Source organism: Antrostomus carolinensis, unplaced genomic scaffold, assembly GCF_000700745.2.
Source record: "Antrostomus carolinensis isolate BGI_N321 unplaced genomic scaffold, ASM70074v2 scaffold2512, whole genome shotgun sequence".
In the NCBI taxonomy this organism is placed as follows: domain Eukaryota; kingdom Metazoa; phylum Chordata; class Aves; order Caprimulgiformes; family Caprimulgidae; genus Antrostomus; species Antrostomus carolinensis.
The window spans coordinates 157,859-173,293 of NW_010300427.1; the positions used below are offsets into that span (position 1 = coordinate 157,859).

General features: G+C 43.4%; 1 protein-coding gene across 1 annotated transcript in view; it reads right to left on the reverse strand.

Annotated features, from left to right (window-relative positions):
- The window catches only part of LOC104521211 (collagen alpha-1(XX) chain-like), a 44,625-nt gene that overhangs the window by 16,560 nt on the left and 12,630 nt on the right, over positions 1-15,435 (reverse strand). The window contains 12 exon segments of the mRNA XM_029083795.1: positions 1,475-1,613; positions 3,492-3,530; positions 5,757-5,813; positions 6,112-6,241; positions 6,892-7,034; positions 9,962-10,094; positions 11,190-11,332; positions 11,859-11,988; positions 12,200-12,339; positions 12,821-12,944; positions 14,458-14,603; positions 15,116-15,245. Of these exon segments, the coding sequence (XP_028939628.1) occupies positions 1,475-1,613; positions 3,492-3,530; positions 5,757-5,813; positions 6,112-6,241; positions 6,892-7,034; positions 9,962-10,094; positions 11,190-11,332; positions 11,859-11,988; positions 12,200-12,339; positions 12,821-12,944; positions 14,458-14,603; positions 15,116-15,245 (1,454 nt within the window).

Consider the following 15,435-nt stretch of genomic DNA (forward strand, 5'->3'; position numbering starts at 1 on the left):
ACTCAAACTATTCTATGATTCTATGAATGCCAAGACACAGCCAGTGGAGCCTTAATGCTTTTCAAAACAGAGCCCAGCAGTAGCTTATAAAACATCCCTGCCAGGCTCCAAAACACTCCCCCAGGTCTCCTCTCCAAGAAGGAGGAATTGTCATCATGTATCATGGGGTGAATCTTTAAACCTTGGAAGAAATCAGACCAAGTGCCCTTCAGGGATAAGCATAGGGCCCATAAAAACACCCCTCCAGGTCCCCATGTCCCAGTTGCAAAACGTGGGCTCAGAGCTGGAACCCATGACCACACACCGATGCCCATCAGCAGCTGCTGGCACAATACAGGTCCCTCTGCCGCCGCTGTCAAAGCCGTCAGAGCACACTGGGCTGGAGCAGCTGGGGAGGGTACAAGGCAGGGAGGAAGGTCACATTGGTTATGCCTGAAATACATCTGTAATCTGAAGCAGGACACATTTGCATGGGCATGTGCACAACTCATCAAGCACCTTCTCAAGACTGATTCATAAGTAATGTCAGGTTCTTATTTCTCTCCCTGTTTCTGAAGGAGCAATGTCCTTGAAATGCCTATGTACCAGCTGAACCAAAAGATTTGCCCATAACTTTCTGAATATTTAAACCAAAGAGTTCTCTGAATCTCTCCCACTTTGTTTACTCTAAGAAGCTTTACTTCTTTAACTAAGATTAAACTGAGCCAGCGCCTCAGTAATTAGGCTTTAAACAAAGTAGCATTGAATGTCAGGAGTCAGATAATTCCTAATTTATAGTTGTAAAAAATCAATGAGGTCATAGGAGCTGCCTGGCTCCCTACTTGGGACCCTGCAGAGAAGCCTCGTACACAACGAACAGGGTCAAGTCACAACCCAGAGTGAATAGTTATTCCCCCTCATCAATAAGGACCAAGCTGCAGAGAGCAGCTATGAGACAAATATTTTCTAAAGCACATCTCTGTCTGTAAAGCAGAGATGCTGGGAGATGGGATTGAAGATGAAAATATGACCTCAAACTGCCATCACCCAAGTGTACATGGTTGTGGACAGAATACCTAAGGAATCATGCAGTGTCCATACATTACATGATCCTTGTGTCCATCACAGTGACTAACACTGCTGGAAAAGGTGATTTTGTAAAAAGGAAAAACCTCACTGTGAAAATGGCTGCACAGAAAATACAATAAATACCCTTATTGTGTTCCTTTAACTTCCACATGATATGTTGCATACTCATCTTGAAGAATGCCAGATGATTTATTAATTTCTTTATATACCAAGGAAAAATGCTCTGGCATTTTTTTCAGTCTACCTATGATTTCATGGATTTAGCTCATCATCTTTATCATTTCATTTTGAATTTTCCAGTGGGGCTGCATCATTCATCCACAAATCTTCCTTTGCTGTGGGCACAGCTAATATGTAGGCATGAGACTGACAGTGAGGATGACACTGGTCACAGCTTTGCTCCCACCTGGTCCTCTGGGTGAGCTGAATGTCCTTGAACAGGGTGAAGGTCCGGGAACCACTGAATACGAATGGCTCCATAGCTACACCTTTAATTGAGGCGTATTCCTTCTCTACTAAGCCAAAAACTTCCATCATATCAAATCCTGGAACAGACAAACAGAAAAATAAGTGGTTGGAAAAGAGCAAAAGAAGTGTGATTGCAGAGCAGGTAGAAGTAGCCTCTAACTAATATGGAGAAGGCAATAAGAGAAAACAGCAAGGCTGTGCAAACCCACTAGAAACACAGAGCGTACTCCACAAGTGGAAAATTGTGTCTGTACCCTCTGCAAACATTTGTTGTAATCTTCTCTTGGAGAAGAGTAGACTAAATGTGGAGACTTTCACAACTGTGCTTTCAAATCTCCAGAACAAAAATCAAATGAAAAAGAAGTTACTCCAACAATTTCTCCTTTTCAACTAGATGCAAAAATATAATCTTCAAAAGACATGGAATCAGTCCAGTAATTGCTAGGAAGGAGAGAGAATTATTTCTGCTCTGAAATGCTTTATATGTAAGAATCAGAAAAATTAGGAAAGAACTTTAAATTACGAGCATTTCAATTTCTCTCTGTTTTCATGAGACACCCAGGGGTGACCTGCTTGATGCAGTCTACAGATTCTCCCCTGACATCTCTGACATCCCCTCCCTGGCTCGTGCAGCTTCATCTCACTCTCCCAGCCCATCATTAAAGCTCCAAATAATTTTCTCATTTCAGTTTTCTGTTCAGTAAGACAAGATCTTGCAGTTGGGATTATTTTTTTTTTAAGTTTATCTGAATTTGCAGCAGGCTGGGATGAAGGAGATAGATAGCTCATTCTTTAGCAAATGGAAAGACTACAACTTCATTACAACATGGTCCTTTCGGTCTGGATTCCCTCACTCCTTCACTTTTACAATCCTCTGCAGTTTCTTGGCTTGAGTTGTTATTTCATCTGGGGGTTGGTCCAGGGTGATTTTGCCAAAGGAAATGACCTACTTGAGAGTCATTTATCTCTAATATGAAGTTTCTGGCACTGGAAATTCCTTAAAACATGCAGGAAATATTGTAGTGTAAGGACTGAAAATAAAGCTTGAGTCACAATTATAAACATATTGTAATATGCTCATGTTATTATCATATTGTGGATCTACTGTGTAGTGGTTTCCGCGAGCTGCTAAGGAAATGGGCTACTCCTGCCACCTTTGTCAAGGAGGAGGAGGAGGAGAGGCCAACATTTGTTGTGGTTTTATGATGTGATTGCTTTGGCTTCTGCATGTATAGACAGGGCAAGGGCACTGAGGATCTTCTCTCATCCCATGAGCTGCAAGGTCCAAGGATGGGAGCTGAGCAAAAACAAAGTGGCTCAGCAACAGAGCAACAGAGGAGCTAAGAGCTGAAGCTGGTTTCTCAGTCTCACTCGTATCACAAAGCTCTCTGGGAAGGAGGTGATATCATTTTATAAGATGAACTAATTGTTTTATAAGTAGAAAATACATAAAGCGGCCCTGACGGCATGAAGAGAGGTTGTGGTATAGACAGGAGAAATGGGAATTGCTGCCCTAGCAAATCCCATACAGCTTGACTGCAGAGGGTTCTTTGGGTATCTTCATCTTCTCTAGAGGATGCAAATATGGTCTTGGGACAGACTGAGAGATTTTCTGAAGGAGCCTATTTGGGTTAGGAATTGAAATCCTCTTGAAATTCCACAGCCATTTGAAGCCCAGCTTCCTTAAGGCCAGTGAAAATCCCAGCATTAACCACTAACAGCTGAGAGCATGAGCTGGTGGAACAGCAGGAACACACCAATTCAGATAGTGCAGAATATTCTCCCACCTGATAAAGGCTATTTTCCTATTTCACTTCTCAGACTTTTCCCCTCAGGACAGGGAAACCATTCCCCCCAGCTCAGCTCTTGCATATTTCTCAAAAGCCAAGACCAGGTAGTGATTTCACATTCACATTCACAGCCCAGCTGGGATGGGGCTTGATATGCTACTGTACCTCGTACGGAGCCGTCGGTAGAGCTGATGGGGGGGCAGGCTGTGAGGAGAAAATAAAAGGGAAAACTATTAGAGAAAAAAAGATAGTAGGGGATCATGGAAGGAAAATAAACACAGTTCCTCTAGGCAGAGAAGTGGAAAAACACAGAAAAACCTGGACTATTCTACAGCTTAATTCAGCATCTAGCCTTTAATCTTGTTTTTGTATAAATGGAGATAGAGAGAATTTATGTTTATGTAAACATAAAGGTTTTTCTTTGGCTTGTCCATCACAAAAATAAAACTATTGTCTTTCATCTTCATAATTGCTTTCTTTTGACTAACTCAACTGGTACCTTACAATATGAAATACAAGGGACCATCATGTTCTGCAAGTTTCTCTTTAAAAATAGACATCAAACCACTAATTTATTTTTTTAACAGTGTTTTTACTGAAATATACAGCTAAATGGTGTTGTAAACTAAAGAATGATATCTGCAGTTCCAAATTTTGTACCTGAAACTCAAAATACACATAGAAAATATAAATATCTCAACCTGAGATTTTTGGCTTTTGAACTCTTCAGGGAAATACAAAGAGTTTTGACAAAGTTTTGTGGTTTGCCTTTCAGAAATTCCCTTGATGAACCCTCTAACATGCCACAGGACAGAAAGCAAAGCCAGAGGAGAAAAGGCTGGAACATGAGGCTGGAACATGAGGCCCCATGGTTACAAACACTCTCCATTTCAAGGCTCAGGTAAGGGGGTGTTTTAGAAAACAGAACACGAATGTTACTTTCAATTATCTGCTGCCATGTAAATCCCAGGCCATGGATGCCAGATGGAGCTGGGACAAAGGGAATGCTTGACGCAAAATGAGAAATGTCCCTGAAAATCAAGGACACTTGACAAGATGAGCTGTTTTGTAAATGGTTTTCTAGGTCATCAGTATAATAGAATCTACCGGATCATTATATTGAGGCTCTGTTAGAGCCTTGCTATTGCTATTCTTGCATCAATGACATTTCATACCTCACCAGAAAAGCAGGGCTTCCAACTGTCCGTACCTAACTTCTGTAAAATGAGCCCAAGAATTTAAAGGGGCTGACTTACCCTCCCCAAGGCACCTGAGATTCCTAAATCTATAGAGTTTCAATGCCATTCTTCATGATCAAGACATACAGGGAAGAAAGGGCACCTAAACCTGTAACCTTGATGATCATGGAACTGCTGAAGCCAGGAGTTAAAACAAGTTGCCATGACCTCCATTATTCAACCTTCTGCAACATCTCTCAGTAGTTTGGTTCCATGTCAATATTTGAGTCTTTTACTGCACATCCAACAGTTTTCCCAGCATTATTACATATCATCTCCACTTCTTTAAAAATTTACCTTATAAAACATATAGAATTTAATATTTCTCCAATTGTCTTTTCAGCTATCATAGCCAAACATATATTAAATTCTACAAGATGACTCATCAACCTTATGATGATTGTTTTCTGCTTGAAAGTTCACAGGACTTTTCCACTATGTTCTAAACAACTGTAGAGTTCCTCAATAAGCCACTTGAAAACTTAATCTGTTATCTACTGGATACAAACTAATATTTTCTCATCTAACCTTCCTCATTCTCCTTTCCTGGCTTCCCTCAGTACATTTTAAACATGAATTTTTGTTTAGAATCATTTCAAATAGACAGGAAAAGGCATTACTGCCCCAATATCTGTATTCTAATGTTTACTTATTAACAACTTTTTATAACCTCATTAATTCAACATTTCTCACTAATCCATTTCATAGTTTGTTTTATATCAGCTCTGAGAACATATGCTCATTAAATTTAATAAGAGACTTTACAGGGAACTTTAATTTAAAACATGTCATAATTCCCTTTGCTCCATTTTGGTCAAGTTGTGCAGAAATCCTCTAAAAATACTATCAGTCTCTTTCCTACGTGAGTCTGATTTTAAGAAGTTATGTGGTTTCTGGCTGTCCTTGGACAGTCCCCAGAGGCATCTGTCAAGAAATGACATACCCTTTCCTGCCTGCTCTGCAGATCCTGTACTGAGCGATTTGTTACTGGGAAAAGGAAAAAGAAAAAGAAAAAAGAGAAAAGAGAAAAAAGAGAAAAGAGAGAAAAGAAAAAAGAGAAAAAAGAGAAAGAAGAAAAAAGAGAAAAGATAAAAGAGAGAAAAGAGAAAAAAGAAAAAAAGAGAAAAAAGGTGAAAAAGAGAAAAACAAAACAATAACAGAAAAACCAAAGACTTTATAGGAGGTGATTTACCCTCTGTTTTAGCTGGAGCAAATCCTCGTATTGAAGGGAATTTAGACAACACAGGAGCTGAAAGACAAAGCAATGCACATGAGAGTCCTGTTACTCAGGACAGCGGTGCCTGGCTTGAGACTTGGATGGTCACCAGCCCTTCCCAGTCATCCTAGAAATGCAAATAATGCACAGGAGTGCAGAAACTGGGCAGGATTTTCCCTTTTCAAGGCTAGTAGTCTACCCTGCTGAGCAAAACCCTGGCCTTGGACACAGCCCAGTGCAAGCAAGAACATCGCTGCCCCAGTAGAGGTTGCCTCAAGACTGATAGATGGAAGGTTATGAAGAACATGTGTGTTCTGATGGACACACTTACCCGTCCGTCCCGTTGCAGATGTGATCTCACTCTCTCCTGTGTAGTGGACAGCAGAAACCATCACCTTGTAGGCTCGATCAGGCAGCAGCGACTGCAGGGTCACGCTGTTGCTTTTGCCAGGAGCCATGATCTACAGTGAGGGGGAAAAACAACCCCACATTTGGTCAGGGTTCCCGTAATAGCTCTTACTCACACCCTAGATTTATATGGAAGGTTTGTAATAGCAAGTCCTGGGACAGTGGGGCTCAGGGCAGCATCCCCGCTTAGATCAGGCAATGGTGAAAGCACGCTGAGGAAACCTGGTCATGCATTGCCATGGGAGCAGATGTGTCCAGGAGAAGAGCATTCCCCTATGCAAAGACCCCAATATTCCCCATGAAAATGAAGCAAGAATCCCTTATAACATGGGAACTAGTCTGGGTTTGAGTAGAAAAGCTACGTTTTAAAGAGTTAATGTTTAACCTCCCTAAGTCAGAGGGGCAGTAGGTTTAGCCTAAACTCCTCTGCCTCTGAGAATTCCCAAGTCCAGAGAAGGGAGGCAGCTGCGTTATCAGCAGCTTTGATGGACAAAAATATCTTAATCACAAAGAAGCCCGGAGGTCCTCTGCACATAACAACACACCAGCAAGGCAGGGGAAGAGATTTGGGTTTGTACTCCTGCAAACCAGTTATCCTTCTGGTAAGCCTTACTGGAGTGAACAGAGTTCCCTTGGGCATGAAATTGTCCCCACGTCCCTCTGTTCCAAGTGCCTGTCACCTACAAGGGAGGTGGACACTTACTGTTTGCTGAGCACCAGCATCAGAAACAGGGTTGTAGGTGATTTTGTAGTGCTGTACACGGCCGTCGGGAGGGGTCCAGTGGACATGGAGGCTGGTGGGGGTCTCAGAGTCAATGAAGAGGTTGGTGGGTGGGCTCCGGGAATCTGCAGTGAGGATTAAAGGTGAAAGGCATAAAAGGCAAGTACTTAATGTCTGTAAACAGGGCCAGCAGCATCTGCTTCCAAACCCATTTCTGAACACTTCAGTGCTTTGCGGTGTTGTTAATCAACACCCAGAGCAGAAGAAGTCACCCGAGGGACCAGGCAAGAGAGAGAACATATCCTGGAGAGATGAGGATTACTCGAGTACAAAACAGTACAACTCAAGCATTCAACAGTTCAAATCCTAGAACATGGAAAAAAACATTTGGAAGGAGGGAAGAGTCCTGGAAGCTTAAGGAAAGGAGATAGATAACAGTCAAACACTGAAGGACACCCTTCATAAAGTCCTGAACTGAAACTGAATTTCATCAAAGGTCTGGAGATGCACTAAACAAACATTTTGATTGCTGGTTAAACCTGCATCACACTTCAAAATTAATCCATCATAATTTCTAATATATTTCCAATTTTTTTTCTGTTTTAAAGTTATTCTAAAAATCCCCAGAGCGGCCATAACACAACAGTTTTGTCTGGTGCTTCTCATACCCACACCCACAGCCTTGAGTAGGAGAGCACATAGTGTCCCTCAGCTTCTCTCCCTTTTCTGGCCCTGCTCTGCGATATATGGATGTATCCTAAACTGGTGATGGGCTGAGCCATGGACAGCCAGAAAAGAGTTTGCTAGAGACCAAAGCTGAGCAATTTTTAATTATGGAAATGCTTTTCTTTCCCTGGGGTCCTGCTGAGTAGCAAACTGGACCCAGTGACAGAGGCTGGAGTGATTTCTCTGAGCAGAGGCTGAGTCAGTAAGAGAAAGGCATAGTGGGCTGAATCTATCTGCTGTTCAAACAAGGGGCTCGAGTGTGGGGTCATCTACTCCTGCAGTTTGTTTCCAAGCAGTGTCTTGCTCCCCATATATCACAGAATTGTAGGGGTTGGAAGGGACCTTCTAGTCAGGAAGATCATCTAGTCCAACTCCGCTGCTGAAGAAGGTTCCCTACAGCAGGTTGCACAGGAAAGCATCATGTGTCTGGCCTTGAACCTACACTGGTGTGAAGATACAGAAGTCTTGGATGAAGAAAAGGAGGAATTTTATTCCAAAGACACTATAAGTGATGGGTGAGCCCTAAAGACAGTCAAGGACACATTCCCAGGCTATGAGGTTTCTATTCTGCAGTTTTACCTGTAAGGCTCTTCTGCCCACCCAGCAAAGTCTAGGGTGACCTTAGAGCACAGGTTGAATGAAGATCATTTGCATCTTCATTGATCCTCTTTCTGTTTTCTGTATAAAATGAGCTTACTTTTCCTGAAGCTGCACCAAGTTTGCTGGCAGCTGAATCAGGCTGGAGGCTGTTGCTGTGCCTCACCGCAAGGTAAAGCGGAGAAGAAAACAAGTGTGGGAGGTAAAGTCACTTCAACAGCATTTTTATTAGTGCTGTGCTGTACATCTGCAACTTTGCTGGCTGCCTTGGCTATTTCCTTCAGCTGAGGTAAGTGGAGACTCTGTTTAAGTGAACAAAAGGAAAGTTAAAGAAAGTGTTCTGAGTTAGTTTTATTCTGGAAAGCCCCCAGGCCTGGCAGAATTTGATGGCATGGATCTGACAGCCGTGGAAAGGTCACCTCCTGAAGCTGCCCAGGAGGAAAGAAGCATTTCTGACACAGAGGACACCATCTGTGCCTCCAATTACCTCTTGAACCTCTGCTCCTCCACAGGAGGAATCCCAGGCTGCTCACTCTTGGGTCTAACCAGCATTACAGGCACATTTTCAAATAAAAGTAAAACCCCGGAGTCCGCTCCATCAAAATATTCATCTGCAATGATTATATAGGTCATGTTTTTTCTCTTTCTTCCCCATGTTTCAAGCCCTTTTAGTTGCAATGTACACTCTGGTAGGAAGAGCTCATTGAGGAACTGGATAAAGAACTTGAAGGCATTTATCATACCTAGAAGGGCACCATCTCATGCCATATGCAGTGGGCTGAGGGAACTCCTCTGACATTTTATAATTCATGGCTTAAAACACAACCATTCATTTTCCAAAGCCGCTAAATATCTCTAAATATCCCTTTATCATTATACCTGCAAGATGTTTTCATTTATTTTTTCTCCTTGTCAGCATGCAGCTCCTAGGTACTTGCATGACATAGCATTTTATAAACAAATATTATTATTATTCATTATTAATAAAACCTGACCTTCTTATTCCAAGACTGCCATTCACTCTGATCTTCATCAGCTCAACACCAGCCTAAATGGGTTCATTCAGCAAAGCAGGCTGAGAGCTGAGAGGTGGAGGAGAGGACTGCTGCAGCTGAATGAGTTGCATTGCATTCACTGCCAACAAAGCCATTATCCAGGCAATATTAATTAAGAGGACCTCTGGGAGTGCTGCTTTTTAACCTCATATCCTGCCTGTACAAAGCAAGATTTAGATAATGCTTCCAGACAGAATCTGCCTGCAGGATTCTCTCTCATTTTTTGTAAGTGCCCTCAGATGAAGCACAGCTCAGCAATAACAACGTAGCTGAAGAAATCCTCACTCTCCTCAACAGACAATACTCTACTAACAGGAAACATCCATTAGCAGCACAGTGACATGTTCAACTGAACACCCCACAGGAAGGCAATTCATCTGCATCAATGCACTCTGCAGAAGCAAGGAGGGGGGGCAATATATTTGACATAAAACACTTTGCAAAGGTATCAGATGCCTATAAGATGCACCAGCCTCCTTGTGTTTGCCCAGCCTGTTTTTTCTCAGGGTAAATTCAGAACATTTTAAGATGTAGGGCTAAATATCTCAAGTCACTTTCAGACATTTGGGATTGGGTTTTCAGAGCTAGAGATGACCAGATCTGATCTGTGATGGGTTCTGAGGAATCTCATACTCTTTTTATTATCCTGTGGATACCGAGCAAGGATCACTTACTGGTCCTGTGCTGAACAGAAACCGTGTCACTTCGAGCACCATCTTTGTAATAGGCCCAGATGGATATTTTATAGTCAGTGTTCTTCTGCAAGTTTGGCAGGACAGCAGTTACCACATTTCCAGCGATGGAGAGCTGCAGTGGGGGAAAAAAAATGAGTCATTTGAGTTCTCAGGCTGGTTCACATCATCCAAATGTCTGTCTCACAGGTTACCCATAGGCACAAATGAGTTAGCACTGGGCTTTGGGGACAAAGTTCACTGTTGTGGGTTGCACACATCTAAGCAAAAGCAAAATTCCAGCCCTAATTAATACAGAGTAGATGCCCATGTGCTGCTCCCAGTTATGTTTAGCAGCTACTTGAGTATCACAATGTAGTGCTCTGACACAAGGCAGTCAACCTGCCCTGAGCATGAAATCCCTTTGGCCAGTTTCCAGCTTTTAGATGTGCTGAGGACCAAAACCTCAGCACACCTCTATTCCAGCTCAAATGTCAAACATTTTATGAGAGATTTGTGTATTTAATCCACTTCAACTCATACTGAAAACAGGGACTTGAGATGGAAGAGGTCACCTGGTCCATCCCTGCCCCTCCTGCACCAGCTCTGTCTCTGGTCATACTCCTCTGTGTGCTTCTCAGTTGGACCTCATCCTTCTTGAAGAACAATATCCCAAAAAGTAGTAGGTGTTTACTAGCACTGAGGAAAGCAAAAGTTGCTTCACCTGTCTTAAAGGCATTATCTGCAGCTATAAATACTTGAGTATTATCTTTGTCTTTTTCACAACAACTTGACATTGTGGACTGGTGATTCTTTGCAACCTCAGATCTTTTTCTACTGAATCGCTTCTTGGCTGTTTGTTCTACATCCTGTACACCTATAGTTAATTATTCCTGCCTAAGCTTAATACTTTCTGCTTGTCCCTATTGAATTTCATCCTTGAGATTTTCCAGAACACTTCTGCAATCTTCCCAGAGCCTGTAGGACTCTGACCCTGCTGTCCTGCTGTCTCTCCCACTTCCACCACTCAAGGTGACAGCTCCATTGAACGGAGCCAGACCCTGTCTTATTCCATAGGCTCCTTCATCTGGCTGCTGAGATGTTTAATTTCTTGAGGACATTAACCTGAATAATTTTGCACCTCTCTGTGCCACTCTCGCAGGCGAGTTCAGAGCCATCAAACAGGCACAAAGCCAACCCAGTCTCCCCAGAGTCATGCATGGGTCCATACCTCCTGAGGCTTCTCTCCACCAGCCGTGCTCCATTTGATCTGATAGACAACCACATCAGAGGCAGCGACAGCTTCCCACTGCAGTCGGAGGCTGTTCCCGGAGAGCTCAGTAACCTTCAGTGCACGCGGCGGGGGAACCTTTACTGAGGGATGCAGAAGGAAGATGAGCTAAAGCCCAGGTACTGACAGTGTCTTGTCAGAGCCAAGGTGAGGAACAGATGGTCAGGGAGCAAAACATCAACCAGGCAGATGTCTGAGACCAGCCTGTCTTTCACTTCTTCAGATGCATATGACAACAGCCATCAGGACAGAAAGGGGTAAATTATTTTTAAACCCTAATTAAGGAGGATTATCTCATTTGTGGAGAGGACACGTACCACACTGGTACTGTAAACGGGGGAAGGCTAGGAGGGCTCTCAAGGACACAGAGGTTAGTGATACATCAGTATTTTTCTTCATTTGCTTCCTCTCTTTATTCCTTCTATCTTATTTTAAGCATAACACAGTTGGACATATTCACACACAAAATAAAACAATCATATGGGGTTTGTGCAAGACTTTTGGCCATAAGCTGCTGGGACTGATCATCAAAGCACCCGAGTTCAGACACACACAAACCAATTTTGTCACCAGTTACTGGAACCAAAAGCGTTTCCATTCCCTACTTACAGGTGGTAACATTGCCAGTAATTGGAAAGGACTCCCCTTCGTCATATGTAGATCGGACACTGATGAAATACTGAGTGAGGGAGGACAAAGGTCTCAGGACGGTGGATGTTGCAGTGCCAGGAACCTCTACCTGCAGTGGAGGAGTTGTATGAGTGTTGGGAGAGGAGCATGGGGACAGCTGAAGAGGGGTTAGCACATGGGTGGCAACTGCATCTAAAGTGCCCATTTCAGAGTTACAACACTGCCAGCAGATACATCCTCCCTGAACCAGCTGAGGGAGAACAGGGCAGTATCTGATCTCCCAAATTTCTTTTCCATCTACAAACCCCTTGAGGACTCACCTCCCCAGTGTTGCTCCCTCTGCTAGAGACATAGGTGACATGGTGAGCTTTCACGGCTGGGGACGCAGCCTCCCAGCTGACTCGAACGGACGCGTGGCTGAGCTCAGAGAAGCTCAGGTATCTGGGAGGACTCAAGGCCACTGCAACAACAGTTAGTGACAACACTCTGAGGTTTCACAGGCTGCACTATGGCAATGCCACTGGTTGACTCTTGCTGCTCTTAGATGACCCCACCTTGAACTAAAAGACTCATTCACCATGTGGGAAAATATTCTCTTCATGTCACCATTCACTTTATGCCATCCTTATGGATGTCATGAAAGGCTGTCTGGGCTTTAGGTGAAGAAACAACCAAATAACTCCCTTTTTCTCTCCAAACACCAAGGACCTCAGGGAACAGTTCTTTCAGGAATCCTTTTCCCAGGGTGAAAAAAAGATCTCTTTTTCACAGTTCACCATATAATTAGAGATCCCCTCGGGGACCTTTATTCTCTTCGGATCAAGCAGGGAAGAGGCAGCGTGTTTCCAAGCCACATGCACAATATGGGAAGCACCTCATTTAACACATCTCTCCTGCCTTAAGTGTTTAATAACAACTCAGTAACCAGCAGCAGCACTTACAGGTGGTTTCCTGGATGCTGGCTGGATCACTCGCATCTTCCCCATACATCGCATACACCGCGACAGAGTACTCTGTGCTGGGTGACAGCCCATCCAGCAGGACCTCAGGTTGGGACACCTTCACCTGTCAACAGAGAGATGTTTTCATAGAATCACAGAATCGTTTGGTTGGAAAAGACCTTTGAGATCATTCAGTCCAACTGTACCTGTCCACTAATAAACCAGATCTCTGAGCACCTCATCTATCCATCTTTTAAATCCCTCTAGGGATGGGGACTCCACAACTTCCCTAGGTACCCCTGGTACCCTTCAGTGCTGGGGTACCCACCAACAACCTTAACAGAGAAAGACCTTACAGAGACACAAGCCAAGGTCCCTTTGGTTACACTAAGGGGACTTCTCCAGTTTGAGACTTCACCACTTGGGTAGGTACTTTACAGTGGTCAATGCTCTGCCTTTCTTTCCAAAGGACACCAAGCTAGTTGGGGGTGCACATCACCTTCTCCTACTCTGGTCTGCAGAGCTGCAAGTCTTTTTATACAATGACAATGTTATTGTTGGATCAGGGAGTACATGAGAGTTGTGATCCCACTTTGCTCAGACACATGGAAAGCTCTTGCAGAAGAGCAGACCCATAGCAGCCGGGTTGCTGCCACCTGCCGCTAACAGCACGGCCACAGCTCTCCTCCGACCGTCTGCTCACTGCAGAAACACCCCCCAGAGACTTATACAATAAAACTGTACAAAATGGAGAACAGTTTTATAAAAGGCTGGGAACATTATAATGCTGGTTTTACAGACATCCCATAGCCTGAGAACATTGCATTCTTACAATGCGTAGGGTCAGGTAACTGCAGAAATGTTCTAACGTGTTAAAATACAATTTTAAAAGTTGGTCTCTCTTCAAACATTCTGAATCTTAAAAATAAAAACCAACACAATTATGCACTGAAAGCAGAGAATAAGGCATTAATTGTTCTGTTTTGAAAAGCATCCTGCAGTTACTTCTATTGCTCTGTATTCAGGGGGGGTGTGGGTCAAAGAGGAAACACATGTTCCCCCCACTCCTTTTTGTTTGTTTGTTTTTTTAAAGTCATATCCTCAGCCTACAGGTACTCCAGAGAACTCAATAAAATGCACACATTACAAAGGGATATATATCCTTGATATTTGATATTCTTAAGGATTTTCCATTCATGGTTTTATTCTTATGCAGTACCACAGGGCTGGTTTTAGACATCAGTGAAAACTGCCCTAACAAATTTTCAATCAATATTTTAAGATAAACAAAGCAAAGACATTTATGTACAGCCTTAAGGATACAGGAATTACACTTGGGGCTGCAGAGATGTGAGTTCAGTGCCTGGGTTTCCAGGGCCCTATGAGATAAGTAGCTCTCTCCCTATGGAGAGAACTTTATTTCCCTTGTGAAACCCTTAATTTCCCATGTGAAACCCTCACAGTTAAAAATTGCTTTGAGATACATCATTAAAAAAATATCTTCCATGAAAGATGTCGCTGGGAATAATGCTGACACTTTTTTAACACATGATACCAATTCACAAAGGCTAGAGCTGGAACTAAACTCAGCCCAGACAGGGAAAAAATGATATTGTCATTATTCTCATGAACTCTACCTCTGTTGTATAGTCCTCTGCTCCGTTGGGAGCTGCAGAGCAGAGCACCAGGTACTGCGTGGCTCCCTGGGCTGCCTTCCAGCTCAGCCTGATACTGTTGTGACTCAGCTCAGAGACGCGCAAGGAGCGAGGGGGAGACAAAGGCACTGAAGAGAAAAAGAAGGCAGAAAGGTATCTTCAGTGTATGAGGTCTGCAACAGCTCAAACCACAGAGATCTGGCTTTGTGACAGCTACTGCAAGCTGGAGGACATCTACCTCCCATCTAACGCTTGACCAAGATCAGTAATTAAATCATGTGGAGCCCAGGGATAAAAAAGCAGCAAGAGTTTACAAGACCTTTCTATCAGGGTGTGCTACTGCCATGTCAGGGGAGCTCAAGACAGTGGTTTCCTTTGCAGAGTAATGTAGATGGAAAGGCACCTTTGAAGGTCTCTGGTACAACCTGCTACTCGAAGCAGGGTCAAATTAGAGCAGGTTGCTCAGGGTTTTGGTTGATCAAATTCTGAACATCTCCGTGTATGGATATAGCTGTAGACAGACTGAACTTGAGGGAGGGGGAAAAATACAATGCCAGGCTCCAGTCTGAGATGGTCACAAAGAGCTTTGTTCACTTCTCATAACCATACATCAGCATAATTCTCTCTACTCACGACCTACATGTGGAGGTGACGCCTCTCAGCCCATCCCCAACAACTGTGTCGTAAATAGGAAACACAGACAACAGATATTCAGTGTTTGAGGTCAAATTGGAAAGCTGCAAAGAGGAGACTGCTCCATCTAAAACCACCTGAAAGTACAAAAACAGGTTGTCAAGTCAGGGAGGTGCTGGCTGCTCTTCAGCAAAGCAATGGCTGAACTAGCCTTCCCTAGCAAACCTGGCGTCTCTGTGGCAAATCTGTGATCAGAAACATGAAATACAGTTGTCCTCTGAATTTTGTGCCAACTAGCATCTCCTCAGAACAGAAAGGTGAGATGCA